Consider the following 21,805-nt stretch of genomic DNA (forward strand, 5'->3'; position numbering starts at 1 on the left):
TCATATAGCTGATATTTTTTTGTAAACATTGTGACGTGGATTCAGTTTGACAGTCAGACCAAAATTATTTTGGTGAAATTGGAAGTTAATGTGAGACAGAGGACAGTTAAGAAAGAGTGCAGTCAGTCGACATTTCTGACTGTAAGGCGATACTCCCCGAGCTCCAACAACAGACATGGCCTCACACACACACACACACACACACACACACACACAGACACACACACACACACTATTCAAACATGACAGGAATTTCCTATTTCCTACATTGACTCTCATGATGGTTAACAGTGTGTTTATGTGTATAGACGTGTGTATACAGTATGAATGTTAGTTTGTGTGGCTGAGGAAGGAGGGGGACTGATGTCTCTGCTTCTTTGAGTCTTACATTTAGTGTGAAAATCACATAAAATAATCACTACACTACATTGCTGATTTAACACATACAGTACATATCTTCCACACCCCTTTGTCTTTATTGAAATAATTTAAAAAATCTGAATAATGATATTTGTGATTCACAATAATTGTATTTTCATATTTGCAATGCCAGGCTATAAAAGCTATATCTATGTCTGTAGTATAGTTTTTGAATCGATGTAAATCATGGAACCAAATTTCCTGTTTCTTTTATTAACAAACATTTAAAAAAACAAAAAAAAGGACGATATAAACTTTTGAGCCTTGAATTAAACTTATAACATCAAATCATATCCAATTAACTGGTGGATCCATACCAGTTAACTATTCACATTTTCTCTGTTCTGGCAATAGGGCTCTATATTTCAGTACTGCATCAACCAGTGCAAAATGGGCTTTTGTTTTGATTGGATGTACTATATGTGCAGAAGTACAAAGTGAAAGCAGGCTGGGTGAAGATGAATAAAGATCAGAGGGTGCAGTGATTAATAAAAATGCTATCAGACAATCATGTTAGTGCTCTCATAGCTCTGAAACAGCTGGGCTCGGAGCAGCACTTCTCCAATTGGCTGTTGCAGATTTATCAACATATGATTCCTGCTTCCTCCAGATTGATTTACTGACTATCCACCTTTAAAGCCTGACTCTCGGATGTAGTCCATTACCATCACAACCAGACTGCTGTTCTACCAAGATCAACCTCATTAGCATAGATAGTGAGCATGGATATTAGCATGAATATTAGCAGGGATAGTGATAGCAGTCACTCTAACATGAGTTCTTCTTGGGTGTAGGCGAGCTGTAGAGTTTATTCATGGGCAAACTGTAACCTGTACTGTACATTTACTGCCACTTTACTGCAACATTTTCCCTCTGTTCTGATCACCAACACCTGTCTGCTCTGAGCAAAACAACCGTTGTTCTCTCTCGCTAAATGAATTGACTGATTAAAAAGTAAAGAGTAGTTAATTCAAATAGATATGTTTTGAGATTATCCATTCACTGCTGTGCCTTTCTTTTATGTATTTGTTTGCTCTTGCTCATAAAATCACCAGATCGCTAGCAGAGTGACTTTTCTCTACAAACAGACATGGTTCTAAGATGTTTATTCTCAGTGCAAAGTTGAAGGATCAATTTCCACCAAAATACCAAAAACTCACTTTGTACTGCCTTATAGGAATGAGCATCCCATCTGCTTCTTATTCTCCTGCCTACACTGTGTGCTCTGTGCTGGACACCAAAACACCACACAGATGGGCAAAGACAATTTTAAAGTCAGGACAATACCAACTGCTAGAGTGCTGGTTATTATACTGCCAGGAAAACAGAGCCATTAATGTTTTACATGATATTGTTCTTCCATTGTCTTGTTGTAGTCAACAAATCAGCTATCCTGCAATAAGAAGTAGATTTTTCTGATTGGTGCAACTGCAGGTTTGTAGGTTTTGTAGCACTTCACAAACAATTTCAGAGCAAACATGATTAATCAACTATTTTGACATCAAACTGTTGTTTGGCTTTTACAGGAGCATTTGCAATTTTTCCCCACCTTGTTCATCTCTGTTAATCCAAACTGATCTGTTAATACATTACAGCATTTAAATAATTTCCCAAGGGTGTTTATGACAGTTCAGTTCTACACATTACCTCAGCCATATCTTGCAAACATATACTAGTCGGTCATGTTATGCCTGTAGATGATGAACACCCATGATCCAGGGGTAGGAAGCTAGTAGAAGGTGCTGTCAGAAAGTCAGAGTCCATCCAGTCCATTATCTGACTGACGGGAGCACAGCTTTCTGTATTTGTCATGGTTACATCACTGTTACAGCATAGCTGTGGTGTTGTCATGGTTACAGTGTTATTATGTTGCCATCCTCTCTCATGCTCTCTTGACTGCTATTAGATGTGTGGGTGGGATTTCCATTTTGATTGGACATCATCGTGGAGCTGTCACTCAGGGTTGCTCCAATGCTATTGGGCAATGACAAACTCTGTGGGAGAGGCCTAACCACAGAGGAGTTGTGCGGCCTGTTGCTAGGCGAGTCTCTGTTGAGGTTAGTGTTGTTGCTGTTGGTTACCCGTTGGGAGTCAAAGGGTGTCAGGCAGTCGTTCTCCAGAATGAGGTCGCCATCGTCATCTTCATCATCACTGTCACCCTCTGCAATGCTGTTGCTGTAGTAACAACAGACAACAGGGTAAATAATGATTATAGAATTAATCTAGAAATGAAAGTCTTATACAGAAGTTTAACACCTTGTTGTGCCATATGATACAATCTGTTAAAGCTGATTTAATTTGTTCCTTTGCCCACTATGTCCACCTGATAAATTTCAGTCCAAAATCTGCATTTTTGCTCTGTACTAACTCTTGAGAAGACTATTGAGACTATTTGTGTGTGTTTCCCTGAATGCGTGTGTGTGTATGTGTGGGTTAGTAGAGAGAGAGACACACACTGATCCTTGATAGGAACGCGACTTATTGCATGCTGGAGAGGAGAGGCTCGAATCAGCTTGTGATGAGCACAAAGAACAGTAACTGTGTTTTACAGTCTAAAACTAGCAACCAATAGGTCCACAAACTCACAAACAATGTAGCTGAAGAGCATACAATACATGCTACTTTCTAGTATCTGCCCAGACTCTAGATAAGCCTCACTTGTGACCACAATGTTGGTGGCTTATGCTGCATTCCAGATGCATGGGACACCACCCGCCCGAGTTGCAAAGTGGGAAATCTCGCAGCTCTCTCGTGACATTTCACCGAGGCACGCCCCCTTTTGGTCGGAATATCAACTGTCCGACTCGGGGCTCCTGAGAGTACACCGAGTCAGACAGTTGATATTCCGAAAAGAAAATCACTTAACTTCAATTACTTAAAAACTCAGCTGCATGTGTTGACGAGGATCAGAAAGAGCATACATTACTCCAACTCTGCACTTGCTGCCTGTGAGATTCAGAATCTATTACAAGATGCTTTTACTTGTTTATAAAGCTCTTAATGGTTTTTGTCCTCCTGATTTATCAGATTTGCTTTTAGCCTATGTACCTTGTAAGTCTCAGGTCTAGATCTCAGGTCTTCTAAAAGGGGCCTTTTAAGACCTGACTTCAGCAGGGAATGTACCCCTAGACCAGGGGTCACCAACTATATTTGTCGGAGGGCCAGAATTTTTCCGGACAGACACCTTGGGGGCTGGACATTCAAATTAAATGATATAAAAATCACATTTTTTATAAGCTTGTGGAGAACAAAGGGTGACAACAAGGGGAAACACGGACGAACACAGAGGAAGACAGACCAAGACGGACAGAGACGGACACAGGCTAACAGACGCTAACACGGAGAAAAGTCGGGAACGGGAAATCACAAAACATCACGGAGGGAGAAATGAAACGGACTCACGAAGACAAGAGGGAGGACAAAGACTAAATACCAACAACACTAATGAGGGGATGAGAAACAGGTGGAGTGAGGAGGTACACGGACAGGTGAGGGAATCAACGGAAACACACACAGGAGGAACTGTCAAGCGGGACACGAGACACAAGGGCAAAACTTCAAAGTAAAACAGGAAACAGAAACAAACAGACACTGAACCATGACATCTGATAGTTATTTCAGTCTCAGTTGTTTTTTCTGTTGCTTTAATAGCGGGGACCACACGATATTTTCTCTCTGATCCTCGCAATTTTGGAATCCAGTCGCGGGCCGGATTGGAAGGTTCGTGGGCCGGATTCAGCCCGCAGGCCGCCAGTTGATGATCACTGCCCTAGACAATATGACCCTGTTGGTGATCAGTGGGGGTTCTGTGGGGGGAGTTTGTGGTGGTCGAGGCTCTAAGGTCTTATTTGGTCTTCATCAGGAGGCAGGGTGGTATGGGTCGTTGGGATTAGTGCAGACCTGTGGGGTCTGTGCTGGTCTGGGTGCATGCTGTTGTGGCAGGAGCTGGGATACCGTTAGATTCTTGTGCACTTTTTCGGGGATTCAACTTCTCGCTCGGATTGTTGAGCCTGTGACGTTGTGTTGCACAAGTCTTTTTGACCCCAATGTACTGTGATTACTTTTTATTAATTATACTGTTTTCATTAAGTATTTCATTAATGACAGTCTCTTGTCCCTGTATTTCATTAATGACTGTGTTTTATTTGTGTGTTTTACTCAAGATAGTGCTTCCTCATTGAGTGAAGCACTTTGTGTTTCTTTGCTGTATGAACAGTTCTATACAAATAAAGTTGATTGACTGATTGTGAATCTCATGGTGTGGCCACTTTGGGTCTGCCTGATCAAACCCCTCTTTGCTTAGAATAACATTTTGACTGACACTTTCATTTGTTTACTGAATCCTTGAGCTTTCTGCTCATTTCTAGGTTTATGTGACAATATTTCATTTTAAATGTCGTTTCAGACTTTTGGACCCCACTTTGTATACACTGATCAGCCAGAACATAAAAACCACTGACAGCTGAAGTGAATAACATTGATCAACTTGTTAAAACCTCCCTCCTCTCCCCATAACTCTTTGTTATGTTCCTCAGGCCGTTCCTGATTAGTTTTTCCAGTGTGGCAGGGAATATTGTCCTGCTGGGGGTGCACTGCGATCAGGGAGCACTGGTGCCTTGAGTACTTGTTCTGCAACAGTGTTTGGAATGGTGGTGTGTGTCAAGTTGCATCCACGTGAATGCCAGGACCCAAAGGTTCTCCGGAAGAACATTGCATTGTAACTAGATGATCACTATTATTCATTTCAACTCAGTGGTTTTAATGTTATGGCTGATCCGTGTATTACTTCCATGATATTCTGTGTCAGTCTTCATACATACACACGTTAGTTCTTTTTTTAATGCCCACCAACTTAATTTTTTAAAACCTTGACCATTCAAATAATCTCCTCCTCGTCCTTTAGTGCCACTGCTTATGGCTATATTTGTCATTATAATCCAGGGTCAGACTGGTTTTAGTGCTGTTTTAAAGGCACCCTTGGTATACACAACACTCCTAGAAAACATTCATTTCTTGTTTTGCAGTAATATTTTACACGAAATTGGCAACAACATACACTACAGTACACTACATGTTTTATCAGTAGCTTAAGTACAAAAAACATTCTCTCTGTCCTGTCCCTGTCATACCTTGCAGTAATTGGGTTGCTCTGAGAGGCAGGGCTTGGTGAGTCATGTGATGGAGCAGAGCTGGTAGATCCAGCTGAGCCCACAGAGCCAGAGTTACCCATTGAGGTTTTACTCCCACGATGCACCACATTGTTCCTCTGGTTAGCCGGTTTGACAGTCACGATGAGGTTGTGACTGTTTGCAACCATCATGTCTGTAACCTGAAATGACAGTTACATAGATAGATCTTAGCTTTGGATGGAAGGATGAAGGATTTATTGCCCCAACAAAATCAAAGCCATTCACATGAATCACAATTTCTGCTCCTTCAGATTTGAAAAATATGAAATTTAGAACCTGCACCCAAATATCCAGCTAGCCTAGCTGTGCTAACAGTGGCACTTTATGCCATGTTCGATCTTTCACTGGTTTCCACCTGCCTTAGTTAAGTTTAAAATCACTGGACTGACTTACCATAATATAACAAAAGTGAGAAAAGCATTAAAGATAGAGCTGTGCGATATTACGATATATATCGTAGTGCGATATAAAAATGTCTACCGTAGGATATAACCCTCTGTTTTTTATATCGTAATTTTAACGTGTAGGCTACTTGTTTAGCACTGTTGCTACACTAATACAATACAATACGGTTGTGATTTAATACGCTGTGTAAAGCATAACTCAACGTCGGAATGACCGTTGGATATCCAAATTTTGAGTTCAAAACAAGTTCATTGTATGAAGGCGAATGTAACTGCAGCAACGCTACTGCTTTGTGGTAGCATTTTTATGTCACCCGCAAGGACTCATTTACGGCATTGGTCGCTCGGGAGTAAACAGAGGCAAAGCAGCATGGCAGAGATGGAGGAGAGTGCAATGGAAGATGAAAATAACGTTACTAGAAACGTTACATCAGACGTGGATACAGAAGCAGAACCCCAAGAAGATTTGGTGTGGGATATATATCGTTATCGGGATGTAAAATTAGCTATATCAAGATATAAAATTTTGTCCATATCGTACAGCACTAATTAAAGGTATAGTTGGTAATATTGGAGAGCTAGCAAGATTTGAAAGTGGCACCTCGTCTAAGCTCCACCCCCTTCTCCCCCTCCCGTCAGTGCTCCGTCCAAAGCCCCGCCCCCACAAACTTGAACGCACATCAGACAGTCTGTCAGCAGGGCAGAGGAGAGCCGTTAGCATTGGGCTAATACAAGCTACAAAAGTAGCTAAGTTGGCTAACGTTACATATTTCATGAGAATAACAAATCCCCCCGAAACAAAACAAATAATTACCTGTCCAACAGAAGACAGCAACCTCTGCATCACTTCTGGAAGTGCTACTTTTGGCTGCATTTCCTCTGCCATTGTTCTCTCCTGCTAACTGTGCTAACTCTTCTTCTTCTGCTGTTTTATGGCTGTTGGCAAACAACTTTTAGGTGTGCATTACCGCCACCTTCTGACCTGGGGTGTGTATCTCCTGCTAACTCCATATGCAGTGTGCTGAATATATCCGGCAACGGTGACACGTGAGTGCGCGCAGGGAGGAGGGGGGGACAGAGGGGGGGGGGCAGGCAGGACGAGACATGAAGGCATCTGATTGGTTCTTTCAACTCGGACCGAGAGGGAGGGATTGGTCAGAGTTTTTACAGGCCTGCAGCTGCCACAGAGGTCTGATTTATTTCGTTCCTTTTTCTGAACACATTATGTATGGACTACTCTCAGGGTGGAAAGACCATTTCACCCAGTATAACAAGAAGTGTTTCTGAACAGGATTACCAACTATACCTTTAAAACAGGTCAGTCAGGTTATTACTGCAAAAATGAAGCTACCAATGATCAACTGACGAGTGCAGGTAAAATTTTGACAGGTTAATGAATGTGTTTAATAATATTACTACGGAAAAGCACATAGAATATTTTGGCTTCTCTAACAAAAAAAGATAAAAATGAAAACTGTAAACAAAGTTGGTTAAGCAAGATTTGACTGAATGTTGTAAACATGTCATATGTCTTATGTCAGGACATATTGAAACTTTTGCCATGGCTTGGCAGATCGCCAAGAAGGTTAATGCTGGACACTACCTGATCCAAAGTTTTTCCTGCTACATCAATGCCGTTGACCTCAAGGATCTCGTCATTAACTCCCAGCAGCCCTGTGCTTTCTGCTAGCCCACCACGTACCAAACGAGATATGAACACCCCTGGAACCTACAGAAGGAAGAAGAAAAGATTCAAATGTCAACATCTCTCTGAACATGTTTTACAACCTGAGAACCTAAATTTTATGTAAACAAATCTATGACACACACAGCAGTCAGCATGCCCAAATATTTATAATCACATTATAAACCCTGTTTTCTTTATTTGATGTCTAGTATTGGTTTCCTACACAACTGCAGGAAGTGCAATATTTTTAGTTAAGTTAAATGTGTGAGGCATCATTATACAATCTGGCTTCAGTTCATTACCTCACCATCTGCGTCTACAATTTCCCCAGTATCCAAATGTTCATACGCATGACTCGGGAGTTTTTGTAGAGGTGCATAAAGATCAAGTTTGTTTTGCTAGATCACAACATTTACGTGGAAAGTGGCAAATGCCGTTTAGGTCCCGTTTGTGCACGTACAGTGTGTCTTTCATTGAGGATGTGCTTTTATTGTGATAGTGATACATGTTTTTCATGTTTGGCTAGCATTTATGTCCATACTTTTCAATTACTTCAATAAAACACAATGTTGCATTGTGTACTACATATCTGTATTAACATTACAATTATGAATCCTTATTCAATAGCTTGTTGCATGCTTCTGCATGTTTTAATTACCTACCACTTTGGCATAATAATGTCCTGTAGACAAAAATATTTACTTATTTTGATTGCCATGCAGGTTATTAACTATTATAATAACTAACTGTCCAGGTACTAATTGGTAACTCTTGTGCATTTGACTAGAAGACACTACAAGACAACCACCCCAGCCACAGTCTATACACCCTGTTACCACCTGGCAAAAGATATAGAAGTACCCCTATGTGGTACCACCGGACGATGAACCAACTTCTTTCCTCTATTGCGAGACTCCTAAACTCATCATCCACACACAATTGTTGTTATTTATTTTATGTAGCAACAAGGGACTTAAACTCTTGTTTTACAACCCTGATTTTGTAAAATGACAAATAAATGCATCTTTACACATACAATGTTTATTAATACGGTATGTACGGTCCCTGTTAATTAAATTAACCGATAAAATAAACATACTTGACTATTTTACTAACCTTTCCGCCAGCATTTTCCCATCAGTTGCTTCAAGTAAGATGAACTATTACAATAATCAAATATCGCCTCAGTAAAATACCACCAAAGTTTTTTGTTACAGACTACTACAGCATCTTAGAATGAAATTAATGTATGACCATACATACAGATTATAGAAAAGAAAAACACACACACACACACACACACACACACAAACATATATATATATATATATATATATATATTAGGGCTGTCGATCGCTTAAAATATTTAATCAGGATTAATCCCATGATTGTCCATAGTTAACCCACAATTAATTGCAAATTAATCGCACATTTTTTTACTTGTTCTAAATGCTTCTAAATGCCTTCTGTGAGCGACCGAGCGACACACAAACACAAGAGGGATCTGCCTGCACTAGAGATTTGAAACTTTGACACTCACAGCTGGATGTAAATACCGGTGTGTATCTATTGAGAGTCTCGTTGATCTTGTCTGGCCCGTCTTCCGTAGTGCAAACGCTGTGAGGGAGACTCGCTTGAACGCGGGACCGTGCCTCCAGGCAAATATTGTATAGTGACTGTTTAGGCTAGAAAAATGTACTAAATGATGTTGTTTCGAGTAAACTCTGCATGTCACCACTTCAGGACACCTGAATTGCAGCGGACGAGCAGTATGGAGGAATATTACAAAGTTTTTGTGTAGTTTTATGGAGCTTTTCCTCTCGGGCACAATTGACGCTCGTTATATGGATTTTTGCTGCCGGAGTGTACCACCGCGGGTCTCCAGCTGCACTTTGAGGAATAAGAAACTACACCGGACTTCTCATCAGCATGAGGGTGAGTCGATAATGACTGAATTTCGTTCTAGAGTGAACTAGTTTTTAATACTCTTATCAACATGGGAGTGGACAATATATGCTTGCTTTATGCAAATGTATGTTTATTTTTAATGCAACAATCCAAAACAATGACAAATACTGTCCAGAATATTCTCCAGAATAACCTCAAAGGTACTGCATGCTCAAAAAATATGTTGAAAGCATAACATGGCAGACTCAAGCCCAACAAGCAACAACAGATGGACATACTGACCTGACGGAAATATTCCTTAGTAATACTAACACAACGTAGTGTCCAACTCTACACTTGTAAAGGTTAACTAAACATTGTTAATCGGCCTGCAAGCTGTGGCCACCAATTTAGCTATCGCTGTTGAAGGTTTGTCTCATGTAGAGTTGTCCAGGTGTCTCCGCTGCAAACTATACAGCGTGGTCTGCCTTTGTTGAGGGGGAGGAGGGCTCTCTGCATCAGCAGCTGTGTGCTTGGCCAGCATGTGGTATTTGAACTTGACGTACTCCGGTGGTAAATCAGTTCACATCGACAGTAAATGCAAATAATTTTGTTCTTGTAGGGAGAACCATCTGGCAGAGCTTTGAAGCTGAACTTGCCATTCAAAAGACCCTTTTCTTTATCCATTTCTGCTCAAGGAGGTTTGTTTCTGCTGCCATCCACAACGTTACTGCTGCATCGCTGCCTGATTTCACAAACTACGGGCGGGCCAAGGGTCAAAACATGCGTGCGATAATCTAGTGTTAAAAAAGGTATTGGCATTAAGAGGAATTTGCGTTATTGTCGCGTTAACTTTGGCAGCCCTAATATATAGATATACAGTATATATGCACCATGACGTCTCTGTCAGCGCACATATCCTTTGCCCTATGAAGCAATGTAGATTACAGAATTTAAGAAATGCACCATGAAGTCCCTCTGAGTATGTTACCTCAGGCACAGTCAGACGGCAGAGGACAGAAACATAAATACATTTATAGAGATAAACAACACCAAAACCTGACAGAGAACGCTCAGCAGAGTTTTTATTAAATGATTTTCAGTACAAATTGTCAGAGTTGTACGAGCCAAATGGAAATTATGCTCACATTTAGCACTTGGCACTCTGTTTCGGACTTAAACATACTGTTACCACTACATTTACAATAGATGTAGAGACTGTGTACCGGAGAAAATTAGACACATTATGTATCTGTGCAAAATCTCCAGTGTAAAGGGCATGAATTCAACAGCAACAACACACAACACTCTCTCTCAAGCAGTTAACATCGCCACAATGTCAACGACAGTGAAATAAGCCACATCAAAACCACATTCATCCATGGACAGGATAACTATAAATGATCTTGAGCTACATACTGTGTATTTAATGTCACTAGCAATTTATTGATCAATAGAAATTACCTGCAGCTCGGTCCCCCATGAAACTTGTTGATACTGCATTTGATTCGATTGTCTAAATTGAAGGCTCATTTTGATCGATTTTCAACTTAAAATTGTGATATACTCAGAACATACTGTATAGTATTTGGTATGTCACCCTCTTGCTTTAATGACAGCATGCATTTAAGCTGACTCCATAAGTTTATGCAAAACCTAATGACGCATGTTATCCTAGCATGATTTGACAGTGTTCCACAAAGCTTCTTGTTATGTCACAGAATGCTTGGCTTTCTCAAGTGCAACACCCACCGCTGCCAAACGAAGTGCAATGCAGATTTCCATGTTTGACATATTGGGGGAGAAGTCATGATGGTGATTATGCGCATCATGTTTGGGTCGTACAGAGGTAAAACAAGCTTTTCAAAAATGAAAATGTATTTAAAATAAATTCAAAATATGAACCATTCCCCTAAGCCAAAATAAAAAACATTCCCACCCAGTGCTTAAAAAGTATTTGCAGTATCTCCTGTTTTGCAGCACCTCCTCCATTCTCATAAATTATGAACAGTCCCTCAATAAATTGAAGAAAATAAATGTAGCAACATTCCTGCATACATCAAGAGCTCTACTCAGTTACTCAAGACTGGCAGTCAATGATTGGTCTATTAAATATACACAATATATATGCAGTATTGTTTAACCTGACTGGGTATAGAGGTGTTTTTAATATTGGTATGCAATATTTTGAATTGCGCTGCAGCACGACACTTCCTGTGGGTGCTAGAGGCGGCACTTCACGCGCGTGGGTGTTGCCCTTCAGTCTCCAAGTGCCCCCATAAATGTTCACTGGGGTTGAGGTCAGGACTCCTTGGTCTTTGGTCGTCAAGTAGTTCTTGCAAAGCCACAAAGTGTGTTTGGGCTCATTATCCTACTACAGTATGAATTCTCCACAAAGATGCAAACCAGAGGGTGTAGCATGTCACTACAAGATAGCCTTTTTTTGACTTCACTCTTTTGACTTTTGCTGAGTGGAGTCTTGTGTTCTTTATTTAGTAAATTCTGTGTCTGTGATGAAACTGCTTTTCTATCTCTTGTGGAACTAAATTTGAACTTCTGATCTTGTGTGGTCACTTTGGGTCTGCATGATTGTACTTAAGAGTTCCATTCACTATGTCACGGTGCTACTGTGGCAGTCTGGTTGTTTTTCTGTTATTCTGTGTTCTGATCTCCCTATCTGCTTTTCCCCCCTACTTCTCTCCCTCACCTGCTCCTTCTGTGTGTGTGTGTGTGTGTGTGTCTGTGGCCGTGGCAGCAGCAGCAGCAGCAGCAGCAGCAGAGTGGCGCACCAGTATCTGATCAACTCATCACCCTCCGGCTTTATCTACCTGGTCTCTCCACCACTTCGGTGCTAGATTATTGCATCCCATATGGTGACTTCAGAGTGCGGCCGTTTCTATACACTCGGAGTGTTTTGTGTTTTCTGCGTTTTTGCCTTTGCGCTGATTCCCTTGTCTTTGGCTCCTGCAGAAATCTCCAGCGCCGTTCTGTTTGCCTTCCTGCCTGCCTGCAAGTCTGGTCTCCTCCTCCACATTACCCTCCAGACATCAGTTTGTAAAATAAATCCTTTACTCACTGACTTCCTGTCTCCATTCTCTGCTAAAAATAACCACACCGTAACACACTATCCCCTGAGAACCCTTACGTCTAGCCATGACTTGACCTGACTTTATAATGCAGCAGGATAATGAGCCCAAACATACCTTAATGCTTTACAAGAACTACTTGATGACCAAAAAAGACCAAGGAGACCTGAGTGTCAAGGACTTTCCTCCACAATCACGTGACCTCAACCCGACTGAACATTTATGGGGCACTTGAAGACTGAGAAAGCCAGGCATTCAGATCGTAGGAGGTATGTTCCCTCTTACGTCTAGGGAAGATAAAGATCCACTGTGAATTGACTTGAAGAAACAGTATTAAGGCAACATTATGTAGATATTTTATCCTAAAATAGCAACTTCAAAGTTACAGAGACTTTTAATAGAGAGAATGGTGTCTTTCTCTCAACCACTCAGCTGCTCCTTGGCTTGTTTCTGCCCTTTGTAACTTCAGTGAGCAGGTAGGATCACATATCACAGCAGTACATCACACACAGCACCAAATATCATTGATTCTGGTGAAACTGGAACACATTTTATGGAGAAAATGTTCTCCATTTTTTCCTCTAAAGTGCTGCAGCTGCTCTGCCTCAATATTTTAAAATACTTTCCTTTAAGCAACGTGTAACTGCTGCGTGATATAGCAAATTAGCTCTGCTAGCCTAGCTGACTCTTCTCGGAGCACCACCAGGGAGTGTTGGTGTTTCACCGCTATCGCAGCAGCTTGAGACTGCTGGGAGGAGGAGATTTTCAGGTGCCGGGCCAGAGTAGGCAATAGAACCTAACTCACCAGTCTCTACGGACATCAGGTGAAGAGGCTGAAGAGGATGCTAACAGAGCAAACTAAGAAAAGAAAAATAGACACTGACAAGAGTCTAAGACTGTTTTTTTTTTGTTGTTTTTTGCTTAATAAAAATGCTGCAGACAGCCTCTGAGCTGTTGAATAATAAGTAATAATAGCTGACTTGCTAAGTTATGTCTTATGTTAGTGCATTTGCTTGATGTTTGGCTGCATCAGCAAAGTTATCAACACGCTACTTTTTTATTATAAGCAAAGTCAGCATATTTGGCAGAGGTTTAGCTGGTAGCATGTTATAACCAGGTGTTATTGTCTGTGGTTCAGGTTATGTTAGCTTGGCATGCTGTTACTGCTCAGAGTTGTGTGAAGACATGCGTAAGGTTGTTATGACGTGCCAAGTTTTGTTTGTAGTTAGTAGGCATTGTTGAATTACATCTGAAAAATTGTTACAGAAAGTGGAGATCATTATCAGTTATCTTGTACTAAGAAGCGGTGGGGGCCGCCAATTCGAACATAATAAGAATTACTACATAATGTTGCTTTAAACAAAGTGTATATCATTTTTGCTGATAAACCTTTGTAAAAAGTCCAAACTGTTGAAATGATTCAATTCTGAGATTAGGGCCACTGGCATCATAATTCATGACAACCCAAAAATGTGTATTTTTGAATTTTTTTCCCAATTAGATCCATAAATGGCCATCGAATGTTTAATTCTCCACATTAAACTGTCACCTAATATTTCGAAAAATGACAGATTGACATTAAATAAAATGACCCTCCTTTTCTCTCTGCGTATGTGTTCTTTTCTTAAAGAGTGACTATTTTCAGAAAAAATCTGAGTTAAGGCATCTCATTGGTTGATATTGGGTGGGTATATATTTAATTTATTATTATCATTTATCAATTTACCATTAATTTTGTCAAATTTAAAGGTGTAATGTTATCTAGAATGGTAAGTTGGTCAAATGAAATAATTTATCTCACCTTCTCCACACCCTGTGGTGTCACCCGCACGCTCACCCCATCACGGATGTAGAAGCCCAGTGGTTTGTGTGTACCGTGCTTGTGGAGTCGTACACGTCGGTGTGTCTCAGGTAGGATGTCCACATCAATAATGGATGAGATCTGTCTGAAGTTCTGTGGCAGGCCAATCATAAGGCCTGCTTTGTTCTTTGAGTGGGTGGAGCCTGAGCCGGTGGTGCGCAGTGCGGTTAAGCCTAGCCCCTTTTTACGCCTCTGGAGGGAGTTGGTTGCAAAAACTATAGGTTCATCCTCTTAAAGAAGACACACAGAGGGATGGAGAGAACAGTTAATTATTTATATTGCAATGCCTTTTGAAAAAATTAACATTCACAAACATGGGATATTTTTTTAACATTTAATTTATAAAAACATTATAATGGTCTGGGAAACTGGCCTGATGACTGACTTAGTTGTGAAGCGATGAACTCAAAACTTTAGCACACAGTACACAGTGTTGCACTCCCCATGGTAAAACTTCCACATAGTATGTACATTGAATGATAGTAGGATGCATGCTAATACTAATAGCTTAGTGATAGTACTCCCCAAATACCAATTTTTAAAATGTTTTAATATTAAAACAGAAATGTATTTGAATAAGACTATGTTTGAAAGCTGCTCTTAATATGCATGTATAACAGAGGTATGAAAATTGCTCTGTTTGTACTGAGGGAACATGGAGCTGTTTTGAGGTGAAAATACGATGGGCTATCAAATCCTGGAAACCAGCCCAGTCTCATAGAAATTATAAATGCATGTATTGATATATGTCGCATATGAACAAAGTTCAAAGACAAAACCTCTGACACTAGAAGGCCAGGTTCCCTGTCTGTCTTGGATTAATACTAAGTCATGACAACCACCAAGGATTTAAGCTGCCTAAACCTACCATACATACAGTAGTTTAAACATGCAGATATTGTAGTAAAAAATTAAAGGAATTAAAGGGAACACTGGCAGTGCACTTTCCAGACCTTCACTGAAATCAAAATTTTACAGAACTGATCAAAATTAACCAAGTAGGTTGTGGGAAACAGCATGCTTGAAGACTCTGACTGGAGTCTTGTGTTCTTTATTTAGTAAATTCTGTATCTGTGATGAAGTTTCTTTTCTATCTCTCACAAAACTAAGCTTGATATATTGAACTTCTGATGGTGAGGTAACTTTGGGTCTGCCTGATTGTACTTTAGATGGAACTTAATCCAGTTACTAGAAAGCATTTTAGAGTTCCATTCACTATCCCCTGAGAAACCTTTAGTCTAGCCATGACTTGATCTGACTTCTTTCCTGCAGCAGGATAATGAGCCCAAACACACCTCAAAGCTTTACAAGAACTACTTGCGTGACCCTGGCACTCATTCACATAGAGGTATGGGAGAGGTGCTAACGGCAAAGATAGGGTTATTCAAATACTTGCAGAGCCCCATAACAGGTTTATCTACATAATCTAATCAAGTGGAACAGGACATCTGAATATTTTTCTTCACTTTTGTTTGGAGGAACATTACTACAGTTCAGTCCAAAAATATTATTCTCTGAGTAAATCTGTATCGATTACTCTGTCTGCATGTGCAAGAGGAATTTATAAATATTTGGATTACAATATTCATATCATTTTCCAATTTCACACTTCACCATGGTCATATGTCTCTTTCCCTTTCCTCTCTTCTTACCCTGTGTAGCGGGCCAAACACAGGAATATGCGAAGAAACTAAATTCCTTCATAAATATTTTGATAGTATATTCGAAAGGCTCTCTGTACCTGTGTTGGAATGCTCAGAGACACATGCAGACCCAATGACCTCTGACCTTAAGGAGGAAAGATGTCAAGGTGGGACACCTTAATTATCTGGGTGACCTTGGATAATCACTTGTGCTTTCTTTGTTTTACAGTAGAGCTAAAATATGGACATTAGTTGTTTTTTAAGGAACATTTATTTACTGGTAAAATTGCCGACCTGAATTATTGTCCCAGTCCGCCCCCTTGAGCCTATATCACGGCCTGACTGGATGTTGCTTAAATATAAGAATAGCCTATAATAATATCTGATACCCTAAAGACATCTGAGGTTGTGATTTTGCTCGCTCGCTGCAGCCACGGCTAAGCGGAGGCAGAAACAATTACGCACAGCCTACAGAAGTTTCAACGTCCATACAAGCATTTAAGAAATGATTCTTATCAGTTCCATAATTCAGAGAGGATTTTTACTCAACGAAAAAATGTATAAAGATCAGTTTTTAGGTTGGAGACACGACAGCAGCACGTATGTCCAGACGCTGATGTGTGTCAGCTGGGGCAGCGGGTCGGTGATCCATAAGACACATGAGAGCATTATGACTGATGTATAGCTCCCCTGGTAGAGCAGCTCCCTCAGTAAGCAGAATCATCGCTAGTATGGGTTTGAATCTCAGTATAGGTTGTACCTTTAGTTAAAGCAACACTAGGTAGTTTTTCGACCTTAAAATAATATTTCTAAACTCAGTTAAGTGGTAGAATAACGGTTAATAGGATGAACGGTGACGCCTCTGCAGCCTGAGGGGGGTCGCGCCAGTAGAAACCGCACTGTGTAACTTCCCAGAGCGGGTAGGACGTAAAGAAGTCTAGTGCGACCTGCTTTACGGCGCGTTTATTCGTCGGTGGATTTAGCCAGCAGCTACTTGGATTTTTTGTAAACCAACGCCATAGCCAAGCCAGCTAAAAAAGCCAAGAAGGTATTGTCTGAGGAGGCGAAGAAAAGAAAAAGAGAAAGTGATATAACATGAGCCGGACATGGATAAATATTGGACCAGCTTACACTCGGTGGTGCGAGCTGAAAGAACTGATGGCGACCTAGCCTAGATGCTACTGGATTTGTAAGTCATATATTACATATATACATATTTATTATCTTACCGACTTTTACTTTGAGTTGATTTGTTGTTATGTTGTGTTCATTGGGGCTCTATTTGTCCACAGTTTATAACCGTAATAAAGCCGGGAGATAAGCTAATGCTGTCCGTTTCGATAGCTTGCTCGTTTTCATGTAGTGACTGTAGACGATGACTAACTTACTAAAACACTATGAACGTCTTGTCTTGTAAAGTTGCAGATTTCTTAGTTCATGCTGATAATCAACATAATTGTTGAACAGTGTGGTCGGGAGGTAACGTCAGGCTATTGTTGTTATTGGTAACGTTAGCATGCTACTTAGCTACTGTTGCTGTCCCGAGTTGGTTGTAGTTATTACACCAAACACAACGTCAGCTTGCACGTTTTCATGTAGTGACTGTAGACGATGACTAACTTACTAAAACACTATGAACGTCTTGTCTTGAAAAGTTGTGGATTCCTTAGTTCATGCAGATAATCAACGTAAAAGTTGAACAGTGTGATCGGGAGGTAACGTTAGCATGCTACTTAGCTACTGTTGTACCGAGTTGGTTGTAGTTATTACGCCGAACACAACGTCAGCTTGCAAGTTTTCATGTAGTGACTGTAGACGATGACTAAATTACTAAAACACTGTGAACGTCTTGTCTTGAAAAGTTGCAGATTCCTTAGTTCATGCAGATAATCAACGTAATTGTTGAACAGTGTGATCGGGATCGGGAGGTAACGTTAGCATGCTACTTACTGTTGTCATACCGAGTTGGTTGTAGTTATTACGCTGAACACAACGTCAACTTGCGATTGTACTTAGTAACTCCCGAAAACGTAGTTATATTTTTAGATGTTACTAAACACATTCACGGCCAAGCGTTGTGTTTTGGAAGTAACTTAGTCGGTGCAATCACTACAACCAACTCGGTATGAGAATAATTCTAGCATGCTAATGTGCTGTGCAGCCTATATGCTAACAAACTACCAACTGCTATCTCTGAATCTAGCTTGTTGTTGGCACTCGGTTGAGGTTTTTTCAGACGATTTCGTGATTCGCCGGCTCTGTCAACAAATTCACGTGTATTCATTTTCCCCAGGGATGCTCATACAGGGACTAAGGTTGTCACGATACCAGAATTTCAGTAGTCAATACCAATACCTGTGAATTTCCACGATTCTCACTAATTCGATACCACAATTTAAAAAAAAACAACAGAACCCATGTACTTTTAAATTCACTAATTTATTGAAAACTGCTTCAAACTGTCAAGTATTTAACACCACTGTGCTTCGACATCTTTTTGCACAGAATTTAAATTGCAGTACCAGCTGCCAACTGCCAAAAGGTACTTTTAGTTTAAATAAGGATTTGATTTGAAGTTATTTTATAATGGCGTGCAGTTATAAGAGAACTAGAATGGATGAACACGGCATCTTTATTGTTAAGAAAATGAAACTTTGATCACTAAATCAAGCCATTTAAGGAACATAACAGCATTATTTGTACCCTTGAATGAAAAAAAGAAAAGTCTGCGCTCCTGACTCAGGGCTTTCATGCATATCCAAAAGTGGACCTTCTCTCAGTTGACCTACTGATGAAGATTTTAAGCAGGGTCGAGACATCGCTTTCATCCATAAGGTCACTGTGAACGTTCATAACGGTCAAATGTGTTAGTCTCTCCTGCGTCATGGTGCGCAGCCAGGTTTTCAGCCTGCACAGGGCTGAGAAAGAGCGCTCGGATGCCGCGACAGATATTGGCAGGGCCAGACACAGCTTAATGAGCTTCTCCACCTCCGACAGCATGGAGCGGGTTTGGGGCTGCAAGGTTTGCAGGATGGACACACCCTGGATGGTGCTTACTTCTCGTCCCCTACACACATTCCTCAGTATGTCCAGCTCAAGGCTTAGCCGCTCTCGTGGAAAGGGGGTCAGTTCCGAGGAACCCACATCCACTCGTTTCCCCTGAGTCGCCTCAAGAACTGCCTGCTCTCGCCCTGCAGCTATGATAATTACATTATTACATTATGTCATTTTTAGTAGTTAAAGTCACTGGATATAAAAACGATTCATCAAAATCAGTTAAATGTAAAATGTAATGTAGGCTAATTATCAGTGCTTTTTATTCCCACAGACATCACATTTACATGTCAGGATCTGGTTATTATAGATTCGATATTTATCATCACAGTAACAGAGTTACATACATTGGCAGCTGTAAACACATAAAAACATTAGAAAAATAGGCTACATATGTGTTTTTTTTTTTGCCTACCTGTTTACTAAACATATAAGGAGTAGTTAACGTTTATAATCGTCAGAGAACGTTACAGACATTGTTTTTGGTACGTCTGTTTACCAGATATATTCGCACATATTCGTGTGTGAATGTGTAAATTAGAGGCTTTAACTTAAAGCACTTTGTAGAAGGAGCTTTATAAAGTTCACTCCATGACTTCGACGTACGATTCAGCGCTCAGTGAAGCGTCTATGTATATAAATACAAAGAATAAGACCTTAAAAGACATTTTAAAGGCTTCATAGTGAGTTGTTGGTGATGTTGATGGCAGATGAGATGAATGATTTTTTTCACTAAGTTTGTCCTTGCTAGAGGGACCCTGTAGCGACAGGTTGAAGGAAGGAGTTGGAACGAGGTGTGGAGTGGGTGAGGTATTATTAGCTACATTCTTGTATTTAAGCAACAACGAACAGAAACATAAATCAGGCAACTCTGTCCATTCCCCGTTCATGGTCACTGCTCCCTGCTGCTGCATGTTGTCGTCCTCCTGCTCACAGATGCCACCTGGTGGTTGTTTGGGCACATTGCTGCTTCTCATGAAAACACAAGAATCGTGAATCGGCCACAACGAAGTAGTACCTACTGTACATGTGTTTCGTCCTGCTCCTCTCCTTATTCACCCTAAGTGTCTGAAATGAATGAATGGTGAATGAAATATCGACCTAAATGTGTCAATAATATATCTTTTGTTTCAGAACATGTAATCATTTTGATATTATGAAACTATACTGCTTCAAAATCTGCTAATTTACATGATACCACACTGCTATAGAATGAGTTTTAACACAATGATATAAGGAAATGCTAGTACCACATTAGTGTATTTGATTTTAACTAGTTTGATTTACTTATGATTTGAGTTTGATATGCTCCATTGTTGTATAATCCTAAGCTAACATAAGAAAATGTGCATTTGTTATGTTATGTGTTACTCCGTATTAGGGTTGTCACAAGAACCGATACTTCGGTACCAATTCGATGCCGACATGAAAAAAATAATACGATACTTGCTTTTTCTGGTAACGTCAGAACCGAATATACAACTTTTCACTCGGCGAGCCGTGTCGATTCTTGGAAGAACTGACGGGGGCAGTATACGCGTGTGAGCAGCACAGAGCAGTCAGCGGCGCTGAAGAAGGAAACCTGCCGTCTTAGAAGAAATGGCTTCAGCAAGTGAGAGTGAAAGCACAACACGGCGGCTCGTCGACAAGACAGGTACCAAGAGTCGCGTGTGGAAATATTTTGCATTTGAGGCGGATGAATACGGAGCAATTCTAGACTCAAACAAGCCGACATGCAAACAGTGCCTCAGAAGTTTTCAAACGAAAGGAGGAAGCACGTCAAACATGGCCAAACACCTCAAAGACAGGCACCCCGACTTGTTTAGAGAATTCAAGTGAGTTTCGAGTGAGTTTCCGTTTACTATCACTGTTGTGTCACGTCATACGTTAACCTGAATATGCCTACGTTCCGTCATTTGGGCATGAGAGTCAGCTGGGGCGCAGGCTTCTACTCTCGCTCAGTCGCTCCCTCATGTAGATGTTTAACGTAATGTAACGGTACGGTCTGCGTCATTATACGTAAGGTGACATGATGAGATACTGTCTCACAGTCTCTTACCTTATGTTATTTAAACTAAAAGTACCTTTTGGCAGTTGGCAGCTGGTACTGCAATTTAAATTCTGTGCAAAAAGATGTTGAAGTACAGTGGTGTTAAATACTTGACAGTTTGAAGCAGTTTTCAATAAATTAGTGAATTTAAAAGTACATGGGTTCTGTTGTTTTTTTTTAAATTGTGGTATCGAATTAGTATCGAGAATCGTGGAAATTCACAGGTATTGGTATCGACTACTGAAATTCTGGTATCGTGACAACCCTACTCTGTATTATATGATTAATTCATCTTACAAGCTCTTATTGCTTCCGTTGGTTCTTATGATATGTCTCATATATTGACAACAGAACGAGAACGTTTCCAATATGCAAGCGCTTGTAATTCAAATATTATTGAGAAATCAAATTACACCCCTTTAAGTAGAGGCCAGTTCTCTTTCCACACAAAGGAATTCATTAGTAATCTGTAAGATTATGGTAGTGGCAAAGACAAAGCCACTGTTGAAGAAAGCTCATTAAAT

At 40.4% G+C, this 21,805-nt stretch overlaps 1 protein-coding gene across 1 annotated transcript in view; it reads right to left on the reverse strand.

Moving 5' to 3' along the window:
- Positions 1 to 613: 613 nt before the first annotated feature.
- Positions 614 to 21,805, reverse strand: part of pard6a (par-6 family cell polarity regulator alpha) — a 50,492-nt gene continuing 29,300 nt past the window's right edge. Inside the window, exons 3-6 of the mRNA XM_084364747.1 lie at positions 14,475 to 14,764; positions 7,617 to 7,742; positions 5,550 to 5,749; positions 614 to 2,595 (exon numbers count right to left, since the gene is read on the reverse strand). Coding sequence (XP_084220873.1) covers positions 2,274 to 2,595; positions 5,550 to 5,749; positions 7,617 to 7,742; positions 14,475 to 14,764 — 938 coding nt within the window. The 3' untranslated portion in view covers positions 614 to 2,273. The remainder of the gene's footprint in view (positions 2,596 to 5,549; positions 5,750 to 7,616; positions 7,743 to 14,474; positions 14,765 to 21,805) is intronic.

The sequence above is a fragment of the Pagrus pagrus genome, assembly GCF_965226575.1.
Source record: "Pagrus pagrus genome assembly, chromosome: 10".
Taxonomy (NCBI): Eukaryota; Metazoa; Chordata; class Actinopteri; order Spariformes; family Sparidae; genus Pagrus; species Pagrus pagrus.